The sequence below is a fragment of the Erinaceus europaeus genome, chromosome 1 (genome assembly GCF_950295315.1).
Source record: "Erinaceus europaeus chromosome 1, mEriEur2.1, whole genome shotgun sequence".
Classification (NCBI taxonomy): Eukaryota; Metazoa; Chordata; class Mammalia; order Eulipotyphla; family Erinaceidae; genus Erinaceus; species Erinaceus europaeus.
Window position 1 is genome coordinate 50,022,732 of NC_080162.1, and position 17,601 is coordinate 50,040,332.

The 17,601-nt window shown below is 44.8% G+C and overlaps 1 protein-coding gene across 6 annotated transcripts in view; it reads left to right on the forward strand.

Annotated features, from left to right (window-relative positions):
* Positions 1 to 17,601, forward strand: part of SULF2 (sulfatase 2) — a 129,508-nt gene that overhangs the window by 51,103 nt on the left and 60,804 nt on the right. For all 6 annotated transcript variants that reach the window (XM_060185867.1, XM_060185852.1, XM_060185849.1 and 3 more), the window contains exon 3: positions 7,187 to 7,426. In XM_060185867.1, coding sequence (XP_060041850.1) covers positions 7,187 to 7,426 — 240 coding nt within the window. The remainder of the gene's footprint in view (positions 1 to 7,186; positions 7,427 to 17,601) is intronic.

The following is a 17,601-nucleotide window of genomic DNA, read 5'->3' on the forward strand; positions in this document are numbered from 1 at the left end:
CATATACTGAAGATCTTATTTTGCTAAGCATCTCCAAGTACTTAATTAGCATGTCAGATCCAGAATTCCATATAGATACTCAGTGGATATTAAAGTTTGATTCTTAAAGTCACTTTCAAGAAAAATCTCACAGGGCACATGTGGTGCACTGAGAGTCACAAACTAAATGGACAGAAAAAAAAAAAAAAAAGTCGGTGAATGGGCAGAGAAAGGCCAGGGAGAAAATGACAAATTCCTGGCTTGCAGGCTGGTAAGGGCCCCAGAAGTGAGGTCCCATCATCAGAGTGGGGGTGGCACCTTTACCACCCATCAAGTCCCAGAAAGGTATCAGGGTGAGCTCACTTTTGGCCCAACGCATCGGGAAGGCTCCATCACAGAACGCACCCAGGTCTGTTTCTGTCTGCATGTGCCCAGGTTTATGTTGGACGCAGCAAGTTTGTGTTGGCTAGCTCAGCCTCATTGGAAATACTGAAAGGTGACCTTTATATTTCTGTGTGGCCACATCTTCCAGGTTCTTTCCCTGTCATCATAGCTGTCTGCATCAGGGCTGGGCGGGGCGTGGGGCTGAGATCATCTGTTTGTCTGTTCCAGATGTGAATTTATAGAGCTGTATTGCTGTGGCAGTTTTAATAAAGCAGGTTACTGCCCCCGAGGGGAGGCTTAGCATGGAGTGCCGTTCATGCACAGATGCCACTGCGGTTGGAGGGCACTGTTAACCTATGCTTCAGTAGTGGGGTGATACAGCTCTCTCCTCTGCAGGAGTGGGAGCAACCAGCAGATCTGCAGCAGGAAACCACCACTCAGGTCCTCTGATACGAGTGGAGGGAGATGTGATTTCTCCAAGACCCTGCTTTGGCCTTGAGTAAAAATCAGAAACAGGTCCACAGGTGGTTTGCTTTTCATTAGTGCAACATTCCAGGCTGCCTGCTGCAGGTGAATCATGTACCAGGTGGAAACCTCTCTGATTTCCATGAGAAGAGAGTGACAGAGTGTGCGGGCGGGGGGCAGCTTTACTCCTTTTTGTGGGCACTAGGGTATGAGCTAGGCCAAGTTCTCATTACCTGCCACTGTGCCCTTATTCCTCATACTTTGTGAAGAGTTGGCCAAAGAGATTCTGCATGGGGTGCCCTAGATTCATTCATTCAATAAATATGTCCTGAGCACCTACTGTGTGCTGGGTACTATTGTAGGCTTTGGGACGATCAAGTGTTGCCCACATGGTACTGACCTAGGGCTGAGGAACAAGCAAGATAGTTGTATAAATATGTCAAACTGTAATGCACCTTGAATTAGATGTAAAGAGCTGGGAAGACAGTATACTGGCTATGGAAAAGATTTTCATGCCTAAGGCTCTCAACCCCCAGCACCACCATAAGCCAGAACTGAGCAGTGCTCTGGGGCGGTGAGGGAGGGGGATTTGAAAATATGAAATAAGGAAGAAGAATGAAACATCAAGACAGGGAAATAGAAACAAGAAGGGTTGAAGACATTGGCAGGGAGGAACATGGGGGGGAGAGTGTTCTAAACGTGCAGTGTATCAAAGGAGAGGGAGCCTGTGAGTCTGAAGCCCCCGTGACTGCAGAGAGAGGGCAGAGAAGGAGCTGGCCCATGCCCACAGGGCCTGCAGGCAACCACAAGGACTTTGAGTATTTGGAGTGAATGGGAGCCATGGGAGGTCCTGTGGGGGAGAAGGTACTCTGGCTCCTTTATGAGGAATAAACAAACCACACAGATATTGGACTGAGGCAAGACGATAACCTCCTGCCCAGGGCAAAGGCAACAGGGCTTCAGCTGTGGATGCACCTTGGGGAAGGAACTCTGCTGCTGAGTGGGATGCAGGAACTCAAGATGAGACCAAAGAGAAGCCAAGATGCACACTGAGTAACTCAAGGAAAAAGGGAGAAGCCATGAATGTGTAGAGACATCTGGAGCTCAGGCAAGTGGGTGTGGCCCTCAAGGTGTCTGTTAGATAACACACTTGGGACGACAGTTCTGGCTTGAATTAAGCCAGTCACCGTCGCTGTTACACACTCCTCACTGTATCTGTATACCTCTATACTACCATTCTCTTTTTCCATCAAGATTATTCTTGGGGCTCAGTGCCTTAACAACAAATCCATCGCTCCTGGCAGCCATCTTTCTTCCTTCCTTTCTTTCTCTCTTTCTCGCTTTCCTTCTTTCTTTCTTTATCCCTTTCTTTTTTCCTTTCTTTCTTTCTCTCCTTCTTCCTTCCTTTTTATAAATTTTTATTTATTTATTTATTTATTCCTTTTTGTTGCCCTTGTTGTTTTATTGTTGTAGTTATTATTGTTGTTGTTATTGATGTCGTCATTGTTGGATAGGACAGAGAGAAATGGAGAGAGGAGGGGAAGACAGAGAGGGGGAGAGAAAGAGAGACACCTGCAGACCTGCTTTACTGCCTGTGAAGCAACTCCCCTGCAGGTAGGGAGCCAGGGGCTCGAACCAGGATCCTTATGCTGGTCCTTGCACTTTGTGCCACCTGCGCTCAACCCGCTGCACTACTGCCCAACTCCCTAACTTCCTTCCTTTTTCTAATTTTATATCTTATTGGGTAAGTCCAAGAGAAATTGAAAGAGGAGGAGGAAATAGAGAGAGAAAGAGAAAAAGACACCTGCAGACCTATGTCCCCACCCATGAAACATCTCCCCTGCAGGTGGGGAACCAGGGATTCAAACCCAGGTCCTTGTGCATGGTAATATGTGTGCTTAACTGGTTATGCTACCACCCAGCCCCCTACTTTTTCTTAATTAGCTATCATCATCATCCTCATCATTATCATTATTGAAGGAATAGGATTTGGACCAGAGAGATAGCTCAAGGTGCATGCCTTGCCCTGTTTGTGACCCAGGCTCAAATGCCGGCACCACATGGGAGGTGCTGTGACACTGGGGTGAAGCTCCAGTGCTGTGGTGTTTCTCCCCCCCCCCTTCTGTCTCTTTACCTAAATGAAAAAATGTCCAGAGTGCTGAAATCACCTGTGTGTTAGGCAAAAACAATCAAACAGGATTCAACTACCTGGAACCAGAGGAACTATGGACACCTGCCTCAGTAGAAGGGAAAAGCCACAAGTCAAATATAAACTTAACATCACCACTCACCTGGAGCTCCCAGCAGACAGCCAATTTTTCCCTCATTGGAATAGGAGATGTGGCTGGTGCACATGTAGCAGTGCCCACCTGACCCAATCTCCAAGCATGCTGTTGTTGATTTAGGAGACATCTACCAAGTGTCTACTGTGTGCCAGGCATGTCCTAGGCTTGGAAATATGACAGTGAACAAAGCAGGCTAAATCCTTATCCTCGTGGAGCTATTTTAGTGGGGACAAGGAGAGACAACAGGCTGCATGCAAATTAGTGAACTAAAAGCAGCTTTGGTGTCCAGGGCTGTGCCTGCTGGGGAGACGTGTGGCAGGAAGGAGAGTGGTGGTGCTGGTTTCAGTGCAGGGCAGGGGAAGGCCTCTCTGAGATAGTGGACATTGCTCACCTGAAGGAGGCTAGGAAGGAAGGAGCCCTGGCACAGGGCACAGCTAAGGCAAACACATGGAAAGAGGAAGAGGTTTCAAGCTTGGGACCTTAAGGTCACTACTTTGATATCTTAGTTTGTTGCAAAACTTCAAGGTGACTGGCATGATGAAGCAGCCAACCCCCAACCCTCAACACCCAATCAGAAGGAACTAGGTCTCCAAGAGGAGCCCAAGCCCAGGCCATACTCACTGTGCAGAACACATTAGCTCCAGCTGGCTATGCCAAAAACTCATCTCCTCCATCCCGCCCACCACCACAGGAGCAATTATACCTGACTGAAACACTGTCACTGCCCACCAGTTACAGCTGGGATCTTGGAACCTTAGCGAAGGTATATGTCTTTGACAACAGATGTTCTTGCAGTTCTGAAGCCCAACAGTTTCTGTCCATGGAACTGGACACAATGCCAGTTCTTTCTCCCACCCACTATAGGCATCTGTGACCAAGAGGCTCAGGAAATGTACTTTGTCCCCTTGAAATGTTCCTTATTAAACTGCTTTGATGCTTGGCTCACAAGGGCAGACTTTGGTCCATGCCCTTCAGTTATTTGGGAGATTTTTATTGGGGCCCCAGTTATATACCCATGGATGGGGACCAGAGGAGTGATAGGCATCCTAGATCCCTCAGAACTCTCTGTCCAAAAGGAGAAGCAGCTCTTACATAGCGGAGGCTGGCTCTGAAGGAGATCAGTGCTAAGAAACAACACCAGCATGATAGGCAGTAAGTAGAGCAAGAGAGGTGACATTAAAATTAAGATTTGAATGATGAGAAAGCCAGAGAAGCAGAATGTCAGAAAACCACACCCAGGCAGAGACAGAAACCAGTGCAAGCATCCTGGGCCCAGAATGAGCTTAGGGCACTTGAGAGACAAAGAGGAAGCCAGAGTGGCTTAGTGAACAAGGGGAGGGAGGAGATGAGTTCAAAGAAATAAGGGGTGGCTGGTAGGGGGGCTGGTCCAGAATACTCTTGGAGCATCCAGAAAAGATTTTAGGTTTCTTCTGAGCAGTGGGAAGCTATTGGATGGCTTTAAGCAGTGAAGAGATATGATCTGGTTGCCTCCGGGAAGCAGATCACATTACTACCCCATTGCCTTCCCTATTTGGCAGATAAACGGGATAAAAAGAACCTCATAAATCTCTTTTCCATTCTTAGTCTTTGGAAGCAGGTACTGAGGTAGGTCTGACAAGTTGTTTTCACACCCTCAGGGGGTGTTTGGTGATTGAGATCTCTAGCCAGATCTTCAGGTGCCTGGGATACCCAGTATAGGCTTTTTAATATTCTGTCCCGACAAATTGCCACAGACTGGGTGCCTTAAAGCAACTGAAATAAGTCTCTCCCAGCTCTGAAGACAGAGGTCTGAAATCAAGGTGTTGGCATGGTTCTGTTTCCTCCTTAGACTCAGGGGTCCTCAGTTCTTCTTTTCTGCCTCTTGAGAGCTCTGGGCAGCCCTGGGCTTCTCTAAACATACTGATAATAGCACCCCCTCACCCTACCCATCTTCCCGTGGGTTTCCCATCTATGTCTGTCTGTCTCTCTTGCATTCTCTCTCTCTGACACCAGGGCCTTGTGCCAGCATGATTTCACTGTTCCTAGATCACCTTTTCATTTAGAGAGACAGAGATAAAGGAAGAGAGAGATACCAGAGAAACTAGAGCTTCCTCGTGTGTGGTGGCCAAGCACATGGCAAGGCACATATATACCCAGCCAATGAGTTTCTCTCCTACCTCTCTTTCTGTATTTTATAAGGAGACCTGCCATTGAATTTAGGACCCACCCAGGTAATCCAGAACTATCTCATGTCAGGTTCCTTAACTAAATGGTCCAGGTGGTGGCACACTCAGTAGAGCACACAGTAGGCCCAGTGGGGGAAGCTTCACAAGCTGTGAAACAGTGCAATGGGTGTCTCTCTGTCTCTCCCTTCTCAATTTCTCTCTGTCTCTATTCAAAAACAAATAAAGTAAAATATTAAAAAGATCTATAATTGCACCTGCAAAGAATCTTTTTTATATAAATTTTTATCTTTATTGTTGCATAGAGACAGAAATTGAGAAGGGAGAGGGAGCTAGAGAATGAGAGAGGTAGAGAGACACATGCAGCCCTGCTTCACCACTCATGAAGCTTTTCTCCTGCAGGTGGGGACCAGGGGCTTGAACCTGGGTCCTTATGCACTGTAATGTGTGCTCTTAACCAGGTGCACCACCACCTGGCCCCCAAAGACTCTTTATCTAAATAATGTCACGTCACAGCCTCCTAAGGCATGGGCATGTCTTTTGCTATGGGGGATGGGGGTGGGAGTGAGCCTTCATTCAACTTGCTGAGATCCTAAGAACTCCTTCAGAAGGAACTGAGGATAGCCAAAAGAGAAGGAAAGAAAGAATTTCTGTTGCAAATATGGATTGTGCAGACACCAGCTATAGTGTACAAGTGTGTACCTACTTTGCACATATTTATTGAGCAGCTACTGTGTATTACACACTGAGAACATGGGAGACTCAGCACTAAGCAAAGCCCCTCAGAGCAGTTATCATGAAAGGGCCCTGTGTACAGTAAGAACTCTGTCCATGTCAGTTGCCTTGCCCTCTCTTGTCTGTTCCTTACTCTGCTCCAGGCTTCATTGAAAAACGAGAATGGGCATGAATGAAACCACCCTATCTGGTGATGTATAATTATGTCCTAATAAAAATGCATGCAGTGCACATGGTAAGACCTTAAGGGAATCCGAAGCAAAAAAAACAAACAAAAAAAAAAACACCAGAGGACTCTCCAGAAGAGGTGGGGCTGTCCTGGGGGTGGAAGGCTGGTGAGAGGGGAGTTGGCAATAAACACACATGTGAAGTGCTGGCATGTGCCTGTGCACTAGGGCTGATGCCAGAGCAGAGAAGACTGAGGGGTTCATGACTGAGACAGTACTTTGACTGAAACATATTTAGAGAGAAGAAAGGCAGGAGGTTGTTGGCATAACCAGTTTGCAATAAGTGCAAACAATCCTTGGGAAAGTGCCAGACAAAACAAGGTATAATCTTTCCTCTGTTTACATAGTCTTGCCTTATAATAATAATAATAATAATAATAACAACAACAATAGAAGAAGAAATGTGTATTAATATCCTGCTCCTCCCCCAAAACAGGTGTTCCTTGCTTCTCTTTAATTTTATTTTTTTTAAGTTTATTCATTTATTTTTATAGAGGCAGAGAAAAGAGGAGAGAGAGAGAGAGAGACCTGCAGCAGTCTCACCTCTCCTTAAGTTTCCCCCTGCAGGTGGGGACCAGGGGCTTAAACCGGAGTCCTTGTGCTTGGTGATGCCATAATGCGCCACCACCTGACCCCAAGATGTTTCTTTCTAGGTCACTTAACTTAAACTGATCTTCACCTAGCTCCCTCCCCCACAAGCACCCAAGGGGACCCAGGATACTTGCTCATTGCTCAGGACCATGCGACAGTGCATGGCTGACCCCTGCCCACAAATGCCACTAGTGCTCCTCTCCCCATTCTGTCCCCAGAGATTCTCCCCATCTCCCCTACCCCGGGGCTGAGGTGGATCCTGTTGGAATCAACTTGGTGCTGCCGCTGTGGTTTGGCGGCCTCCCGGGTGTAGGCTGACTGGCAGCTGAGGCGGCGCTCACCTCCACTGTGCTTGCAGGCTCCATGCAGGTGATGAACAAGACGCGGCGCATCATGGAGCAGGGCGGCGCGCACTTCATCAATGCCTTCGTGACCACGCCCATGTGCTGCCCCTCACGCTCCTCCATCCTTACCGGCAAGTATGTCCACAACCACAACACCTACACCAACAACGAGAACTGCTCCTCGCCCTCCTGGCAAGCGCAGCACGAGAGCCGCACCTTCGCTGTGTACCTCAACAGCACAGGCTACCGGACGGGTGAGCCCCTGGTCTCTGAGGGGGTGGGGGCTGGTGGGCGGAGAGAGGCTCTGCAAGTGGAGTTTTCACCACCTAGGACAATTGCAGTCTCTGGAGGGGACTCTAGTAGTTCACTGACAACTTTAAACAGTGTGCATATATTTATTTCTACATGCATTAAAAATACAGATTTATTTGCCTATAGATATGATAGAAAATGACTTTTTCCAAAGGATTTTCACTTTTAAAAAGCTAGCCCAGGGCAGAGGGTAGATAACATGATGGTTATGCAAACAGACTCTCATACCTGAGGCTCCAAAGTCCCAGGTTCAACCCTCCACACCACCATAAGCCAGAGCTGCACAGTACTCTGGTAAAAAAAAAAAAAAAAAAAAAAAAAGCCAGCCCATGCAGTTGGGATGATGGCCTTCATTAAAAATATGAATGGATAAATAATTTTTTAAAATATATGAATTGTAGGGAGTCAGGTGGTAGTGCCGCGGTTTAAGCGCACTGTGGCCAAACACAAGGCCTAAGGATGCTAGTTCCAGCCCCCATCTCCCCACCTGCAGGGGAGTCGCTTCACAGGCAGTGAAGCAGGTCTGCAGGTGTCTATCTTTCTCTCCCTCTCTCTGTCTTCCCCTCCTCTCTCCATTTCTCTCCATCCTAATAACGATGACATCAATAACAACAACAACTACAACAACAATAAAAAACAACAAAGGTAACAAAAGGGAAAATAAATATTTTAAATTTTTTTAAAAATATGAATGGTTAATACAAAGAGTATCCATGCGGGAGTTTGCATTCTCTGTGAGTTGTGTCATTGAAGTCATCAGGGACTGCTTTACTGATGTCAGACCATTAGTCTGGAGGAAGGTTCCAGAACACTGGCATGGGAATTGGGATTCAAAATCAGTGTGGAGATAGGAGAGAAGTGGGGTGGGGGTGCTCAGCGGTGGCACACCTGGTTGAAAACACATCTTACAGTACGCGAGGGCCGGGTTGGAGTCCCTAGTCCCCACCTACAGGGGGAAAGCTTTGCAAGTGGTGAAGCAAGTCTGCAGTTGTCTCTCTGTCTCTTTCCCTCTCTGTCTCTCGCTTCCCTCTCACTTCCTATCTCTAACCAATAAATAAAGATAATAAAACATTAAAAGAGAGAGTGAGAGAGAAAAGAGGGAAGCCTATGTGGGGACTGTGTAGCCCAGAAGTTGACATGGAAGTGGACTTTTTGTCTACATTTGACTGTTTACACTACCAGTTGTTCTCCACCTCTCCCTCAGTGGGATCACTTGGCATTGGATCCAGAGGAGCGAGAGGTTGCTTTTCTGAGTCTGTTAATATTATAGGAGGTCTTTGGGTGTGTTCTAAAAGCTGACCTGCAAGCGTGATGTCTTTTACAAAGGTGTAATTACAATACAATCGCTTACCTGAAACACCATTACAAAATCCTCCAAACTCAATTAATTTGAATTTGCTTTGATTAAAATAAAGAAATGCCCTCCACCTGAAGGAAGGAGGTGAGGCAGTTGGGAAATCTGATATTGTGACTTGGGTGTTGCAACCCTAGAAAGTTGCATCCCAGTGACAAGAGGTTTGTTTGGGTTGGAGTGGCATAAGGGAAGGAGAGTTTTCAATGCTTGCAACCAGCCTTCAGCTTGGCCATCTTCCCCTCTGATCCACCATGAGGTTGACCAGAACACCTTGGGTGGGGTATATCTGCTTGCAGACTCATCCCACTGCCAGAATCACCCAGAAAGTGGAGCCTGCTGAGAGAAGTAGAGGGCCTTAATTCTGTACACATAGCTGGATTGTTTCCTGGGTCTCTGCAGAAAGTCACATGTGTCAGAGTTCATTTGGCCAGCACCCAATAGGTTATGAGAACCTGGATGAGGATGGAGGAGGCAGGATATGTGGGGCCCGCAGTGAGCCAGATGATACTTAACAAAGATGCATCTGCCACTCAGGTCCAGATAATTGAAGCCATTCATGCTTAGGATTGCCAACCTTCAAAATAGTCCTAGATTTTTAGCCAAAATCTCCTGACTTATCAGATTTATTAAAACTCAGTTCTGTTTAAATGTGGACTGTGTGGCTGACAACCACATCTGAGTTGAGTGTGGCTTAGAGACATCTGTTACTACCTCTGCCCCAAGGGTCTGTATAGCAACTTTTCTTTTGGATGCCAAATTATTTAGGTAATGACCCTAAAAGTATTCTCATCAATCCCTTCCCCTATTTGACATTCTGGGAAACTACCACCCAGAAAAGTGATTTTGCTTGGAAATAAGGTGCTTGTGGCATAATCAAAATGGAAACCAAGACCATGGGAATTCAAAGGGAATATACAATTTGCATCCATTGCATTGAAAGGGAACATTTATCCTGCATCTTGCCCAAGCTTAGTATTCTAGAATCATGCAGCTGAAATGAAAGAATCTCAGGAATAAATATTCTTCAAAATAGATCTCCCAAACTTTATCCTTGAATTTATACTACTCATCAAAATGCTGTTTTCCCCCAAGAATTGCTTCCATTCAACTGTGCTTAATTATTATACCCTCAGTGAAGACTAAGTACCAAGTGAGATGGAAATAGCCAAAAGATATTTACATTTTTGGTAATGCTATCACTGAGAATTTTTTTTAATATTTTATTTTATTTATTTATTCCCTTTTGTTGCCCTTGTTGTTTTATTGTTGTAGTTATTATTGTTGTTGTCATCGTTGTTGGATAGGACAGAGAGAAACGGAGAGAGGAGGGGAAGACAGACAGGGGGAGAGAAAGATAGACACCTGCAGACCTGCTTCACCGCCTGTGAAGCGACTCCCCTGCAGGTGGGGAGCCGGGGTTCGAACCGGGATCCTTATGCCAGTCCTTGTGCTTTGCGCCACCTGCGCTTAACCCGCTGCGCTACAGCCCGACTCCCCTCACTGAGAATTTTTATCTATTATTTTACAATGCCCCCCTGCATTCTAGGCAGGGAACCCCACTTAAACATGACTTTCAGGACTCAGAAAATTGCAAATGTGTGTTTACTCTGATGACATAATAGCTACTATCATTAAATAACAACACTTGTACACGTTCACTCTTTGACCTGGCAGCTGAGAAGCTCAAATGTGAATTCTATATTAAGTGGCTGCTTAAAGTAAACATGTTGTAAAGATACCAGTATTATGCAAGTCATTGTCAGTGGACTGAGAAAAATTACAAAACTAGGGGCCAAGTGGTGGTACACCTGGTTGAGGTGCATATATTACAATGCACAAGGGACCCAGTTTCAAGCCTCTGGTCCCCAGAAAGCTTCACAAGTGGTGGAAAAAAGGGGGAAAGCTTCACAAGTGGTGGGAAAGCTTCACAAGTGGTGAAGCAAGGCTATAGGTGTCTTGCTATCTTTCTCCCTCTCTGTCTCCGCTCCTTCCTCTCAATGTCTAGCTTTCTCTATCTAATAAATAAATATAGTAAAAAATAAATTTTTAAAAATTACAAAACTGTCATGTATTTAAAGTCCTTTTTCAGTTAACTTGATTTTAACTATTCAGATTAGAAAATCTTTAGCATCCCAAGGACCACCTATTCTTGCTGTTTTCAAATACGTTAAACTGGGTCCAGGTGATAACACACCAAGTAGAGCTCACATGTTACCATGTACCCAGGCCCCAGACCCACTCCCCACCTGCAGGAAGGAAGCTTCACAAGTGGAGAAGTAATGCTGCAGGTGTCTCTCTTCCTCTCTCCTTCTCTACTCCCTCCACCCCCTCCCCATTTTCCACTCAATTTCTATCTTTATCAACAAAAGAAATAAAATACTTCTCAGGAGCAGTGAATTTGTCCTGCTCAGGCACAAAGCTCCAGTGATAATTCTGGTGGCAATAAACACAGTAAACCTGGGAGTCTGGCGGTAGCACAGCAGGTTAAGTGCAGGTGGCGCAAAGTGCAAGGACCTGCGTAAGGATCCCAGTTCGAGCCCCTGGCTCCCCACCTGCGGGGGAGTTGCTTCACAAGCAGTGAAGCAGGTCTGCAGATGTCTATCTTTCTCTACCCCTCTCTGTCTTCCCCTCCTCTCTCCATTTCTCTCTGTCCTATCCAACAGCGACATCAACAACAATAACTATAACAATAAAACAACAAGGACAACTAAAGGAATAAATAAATAAATATTTTTTTAAAAACACAGTAAGCCTTGCATTGTCATGGATATCTAAGGCAGCTGGTTGAGCTGGATTTATTGGCATTTGTGAGACCCAAGATAGCAATTGTTTATTGTTCTCTCAATTAGAGTCCATCCTACTTAGGTGAGCTTGCCTCAAGAATTACCTACACTAGGGAGTTGGGCGGTAGTGCAGTGGGTTAAGCGCACATGGCATGAAGCGCAAGGACCAGTATAAGGATCCTGGTTCGAGCTCCTGGCTCCCCACCTACAGGGGAGTCGCTTCACAAGCGGTGAAGCTGGTCTGCAGGTGTCTATCTTTCTCTCCCCCTCTCTGTCTTCCCCTCCTCTCTTCATTTTTCTCTGTTCTATCCAGCAACGACATCAACAACAACAATAATAACTACAAAAAACAATAAGGGCAACAAAAGGGAATAAATAAATATTTAAAAAATCTTTAAAAAAAAAATTACCCAGACTCAACCTACTCTAATAAGTCCTATTTTTTATTTCCCATTGGTAAAATGTAAGTCAGATGACTATATGTGACTGCAAAGGAACCTGAAAAATATAAATATGACTGTTCACCTAGGAAAAATATATTTTTCTGTAAGACAAGAAGAAAATGCTGAGGGAAGAGTAAAACCACAACCTGACTAACAGTTTTCAACCATTTGTGAATGTAATACCATTTTGAATGGAGTCCAGTCAGAATTATGGGAAACTGAACCCAGAAAACAACACTTAAATGAGCTAAAAGTAGACAACCATTTCACATAAATAGTACTCTTAAAGTACATAGCTGGTTATTCTGTCTTTAAATAATGAAGTTACATTTTGAAAAAAAACAGTATTTAACAAAGAATGGTTGGTTGATCATTGTGAATAACAGGTTGATTCTTTCTTTTAATGTTTAATTTTTTTTAATAACTTGATCCTTATTTACAAGACTGTAAGATAATTTCTCACCTCCAGAGTTCTATCTCCATTAAAAATTTCCGTATTGTTTATCCCTCTGGGAGTAGGGACCAAAACTCTTTTGGGGGTACAAGAAGGTAGGAATTTTCACTTCTATAATTGCTTCTTCACTGGACATGGACATTGGCATGTCGATCCATACCCCCAGCTTGTTTCTATCTTTCCCTAGTGAGGTAGGGCTCTGGAGAGATGAGGTTACAGGGCATATTATTGAGGTTGTCTGCCCAGGGAAGTCAGGATGGAATCATAGTAGCATCTGGAACTTGGTAGCTGAAAATGCTTTCCAAGATGGAAAGCAGGACAAAATGTTTAATAAACAGGAACCATACAGTAGGACTAGAGCAGATAAAAGTAGGGAATCTTAGGGTAGAAGAAAGCTAGGAAGTCTATTTTAGGAATGTTCCTAGGAGTCTGTGTCTTAATAATCTTTGCTTGTGCTTGACAGCTAACATAGGAGTGGACCAGAAATATTGTTTGGGGGTGGGGGGCAGGTAGTGGTACACCTCATTAAATGCACATAGTACTCAGCACAGGGACCCACTAAAGAATTCGAGTTTGAGGACCTGTAGGGGAAATGCTTCACAACCTGCAAAGTGAGGGTACAGTCTTAATGGAGCCTACAAAAGGGGTTATAGTGTTGTTCCCAATGGGTGTGACCAATGATGGGAGGAAGAGAGATCTATCAGAGGTCTAGACTCATAGTATCTGAGGGAATCCAAGGATTCCCTGTCTAGGACACCAAGTGATGGGGTGGCTTGTTAGTGGCCAAAGAAGCCATCATTAAGTGACTCTGTATCTTGCCCTTATCCACCTTTTGTAGTCACTTCTTTATCTGACAAGCTTAGACGTTCTCCCAGTTGTTAAAGCAATGACTTTCATTTGTTGTATCCAAACCCATATTAGGTTTATGGGATCCAGCTTCAAGTTAAGGAGGAAATAAACCTAGGATTTTTGTGGGGTCTGCGTTAGCCTCAAGTTTTTGTGCATTTACTTGTTTAAAAGTCTAATGGGACTAGGAGGCAGCATACCAGGTAAAGCACACATAGTGAAAAGCACAAGGACCAGTGCAAAGATCCCAGTTCAAGCCCCTGGCTCCCCACCTGTGGGGGTAGGGGGGATCACTTCACAAGTGGTGAAACGGGTCTGCAGTTGTCTGTCTCTCTCTCCCCCTCTCTGTCGTCCCCTCCTCTCTCAATTCCTGTCTGTCCTATGCAAAAACAATAACAGCAACAACAACAACAGGAAAAAGATGGCCACTAGGGACAATGATTTGTATTGTAGTGCAATAACACTGGAGGCAAAAAAAAAAAAAAATCTAACAATGGTTGTCATAGGGACAATAATTGTCCTTTACTAGCTATGCAGTTTTTGCCAGTATAATTTTTTGGTCAGCTGTATAGTGTTTCTTCTAAAGCTTATCAAGGGATGACAATAATGCTGATGTTCTGTGAGACTCTTCTTAAAAAAGAGGGAAGAATATATCTTACTTCTTTTTGTGTAGTTACTTGAGTAGACAGAGTGACTGAGGAAAGTGAAGAAAGGGATAGGAGAGGAGGGTGCTTAGTTCTAAGTAGTAAATATATGATTGGAGAATTTTGATGGCTTCTTTAGGACATTCTACTAGAATACCGGGCTTATTAGGTCTAAGTTGAATCACAGAGGGCTATTAAGCACCTTTATTTGAGTTATATAATTGCCCCTTGCTTGTGCATACATGTACATATAAATACCTAGTAATGGGTTGATTTTTTAAGCCATGAATTGACAAAGCCAATGAACTAACAGAATGTCAGCTGGGGGTGGGGTGTAGTTTTTCCAAAGTTAAATGATAGCACAATATGATATTCTTTCCTTTGCCTACCCCTTTTTGCAACAGTCATTAAGGGACATTTTTTGGCAAAGTGTTTGAGGAAGTGATCAGTTTTCCCAAGGGCCTCTCCTAATCTTTTGACATCTGAATCTTCCCCCTGTGAAGTGCTTACTACCTCATCATCATTTTCAGTGGTCTCTTCAGTTATCTTGTAGACCAGATGATTGTTTGTCAGTGGATTTGCATGTGCTTGGAGTTGTCCTCCAGCATCACCTTAATTAGTTTCACAAAACCTTGCATCTTTTACAAGATTTGCAGTTTCAGCTTTGCAATCAATCATCTTGCTTTGTGCTGCCCCATGTTTGCAGTTGAGACTGACAAAGAATAGACTGAGAGATGCTAAGTTGAAGTCAGATAAATATCAATTTGCTCGTGGATATTTCTGTATGTTAGTTTCCTCTAACTTCAGGAACTTGGATTTCAACATAAATACACCAGAGAGGATAAATTGCATGCACAGGTTTTTTGTTTTGTTTTGTTTTGTTTTGTTAATATTTATTTGTTGCCCTTGTTGTTTTATTGTTGTAGTTATTATTGTTGTTGATGTTGTTGTTGTTGGACAGGACAGAGAGAGTACAGGAGAAGACAGAGGGGGAGAGAAAGAGAGACACCTGCAGACCTGCTTCACCCTTGTGAAGTGACTTTCCTGCAGGTGGGGAGCCGGGGGCATGAACTGGGATCTTTACACTGGTCCTTGCGCTTTGTGCCATGTGTGCTTAACCCACTGCGCTATGGCCTGACTCCCTGCATGCACAGTGTTTACAGAATGTACATAATCATCTTTTAGCACACTTCGGGTGTCCTGGCTGTACTCTGTTATGTACCCATGAGTCAAAGTTATAGGATGGGAATGAGATGACTCATAGTGATTTGTAAAGTGCTTGAAAGCAAAAACTCTTTTTATCTTTATTTATTTATTGAATAAAGACAGAAATCGAGAGGGAAGGGAGCTAGAAAGGAAGAGAGAGAGAGACACCTGAAGCAAGGGAGGTAGAGGAGAGAGACAGCAAAATACCTGTAGTCCTGCTTCACCACTCGTGAAGCTTTTCCCCTGCAGGGAGGTACCATGGGCTTGAACCTCGGTCCTTATGCACTGTAACATGTGCACTTAACCAGGTGCACCACCACCCTGCCCTGAGAGCAAAACCTCTTCATGAGTTCTAATCCAGGTTTGACCACTTACTAGAGAAATGAATGTGGACAAGTTACTTACTTGGCGATCTTGGTTGTCTCATCTAAGGATGGTAATGCTACTTACTTCATGGAGTTTTATGAGGATTAAATGTGTTAGAATAGTGACACATAGAAAGCACTAAAGAAACTTAAAGCTGCTGTGATGATGATTTGCACAAATAGCAGAGCACCATCACACAAGCCCCCAGACTGGTGTCTCCATGCATGTCACAATATACAACCTTAGATGGTGAAAAGAAGTTGTATATGTGAATCCCAATATGGCAGCATGTGCCCAACCTCTCTGGTATAATCTGGAAGGTGCAAATCAAGCCAACAGTGTACTTTCACACCTCACCCAGAATGATAGCATATATTCAAAGAGAAACCCCATCACAACAAATGTTGGGAGTGGGAGGAGCATGGAGAAGTGGGAAGTCACATTCTGCAGCAGCAAGAGTGCCCATTTGTACCTCCACTTGGAAGAGCACTCAAGCAGTATGTGGCTAAATAAATAAAGGAGCTTTTCTATCCCGCAGTTCTACTGTTGTTCTACATCTCTGGGTTCTAAGGAGTTGATAGGGGAGTTCTGCTACAGCAAGGAGTTATTGCTGCCTGGCCAGTAAATGGCTTTTAGATCCAAGGGGCAGACACCTCAACAAGATGTGATTGTTTTCCTCTAAACTGAAAAGACACCAGTCTAAACAGAGGTCGATTTTGGGGTTTAATAATAGCATTCATTTTATGGTAAGATTGAGTTGATGGCTCACCCTCCTAGGGTGAGAAGCAGTGATGTCTTTCCCCAGAATGCCAACAGTGAGGTTCTTTCTGATTGAACTTACTTGATCATAGGTCCACCCCTGAGGCCGTCAATGCAGAGAAAGCAGATGGTATATTCCCATTCCCTCAGCCTAGGAGCTGATCCCGGGAGCAGTAGGGAGCATTCCTTTCCCCAGACACCCAGATCCCCAAACAGAAATAAAAGACTATTCGGAAGGATAAAGACAAAAGCACACCATAGTGACAATCATAGACTTCTGCTGTGCAACTCTTGCGGGAAGATGCTAAAGCTCTTTATGGCACTTCCTGGCGAATGATACAGGACTGCCCATTTGCTTCTCATTAGGGTAATGCCTGTCTCATTCCATGCTGCCATCTGAGTCTGGCAATTCTGAGATGGTGTCCTTGCCCAACTCTTGCCATCTGGTGCAGACTTTTGTGAGAATGTAAGCACTGGTGGTATGCCTCCTGCCCTCCCTGGTTGCATTGTCGGCTGAGTCCTGGGGACAGGGGAGCCTGCCCCTCATTCCAAGCCTGGATTGTGGTGCCAGGGCTCCTTGTTGGAGCTGTTTTCAGATTTGGCCTGAACACCTCAGTCATTTTTCCTTTTCTTACACAGAGCTGGGAAGGGAGGTCAGCTGAAGATCTTAACTAGCTGACCATCAGCTCTGGGCAACCACCTTCAGTGGGGGTAGGCGAGGGTCTGTGCCATCATGGCACCTGGTATGACAGGATATATGATAACTAGCCACACAGGAGGGTGGAAACATATTTCGGGGCATTGTGGTTTCCTTGGCAAAAGACTCACTGCTGGCATGTAAAGGCAGATGTGCTACTCACACACATGTGTGCATGTGTGTGTGCGTGTGTGTGTGTTTGTGTGTGTGCCTTCTTTTTCCCATAAAGTGGATTCAAGGCCTCAAAAATGAACTGAGGCTTTTCCTGTTTTTCTCTGGAATAATCTTCACTTGTCCCACTTCCCACTGCTCCATTTTGATTCTCTTTACTGGATCCCACATATTGACACCCAGCAGCCTATGTAGCATGTCCCCTTGAAGGTCTCTCTGGCAGCCCAAACCCATCATGCCCACCTCAGGTGACCCCCAGCCTCCCCAGACACCTCACACTATCTCCCATTGGCAGCCCCCATGTCCTAACTGCTCAGACCAAGTGCTTGTCACTTATTTGGTTCTTCTTCCTTTTACTCATCATATTCAGTTCTGTCAGCAGACTGATGATAGA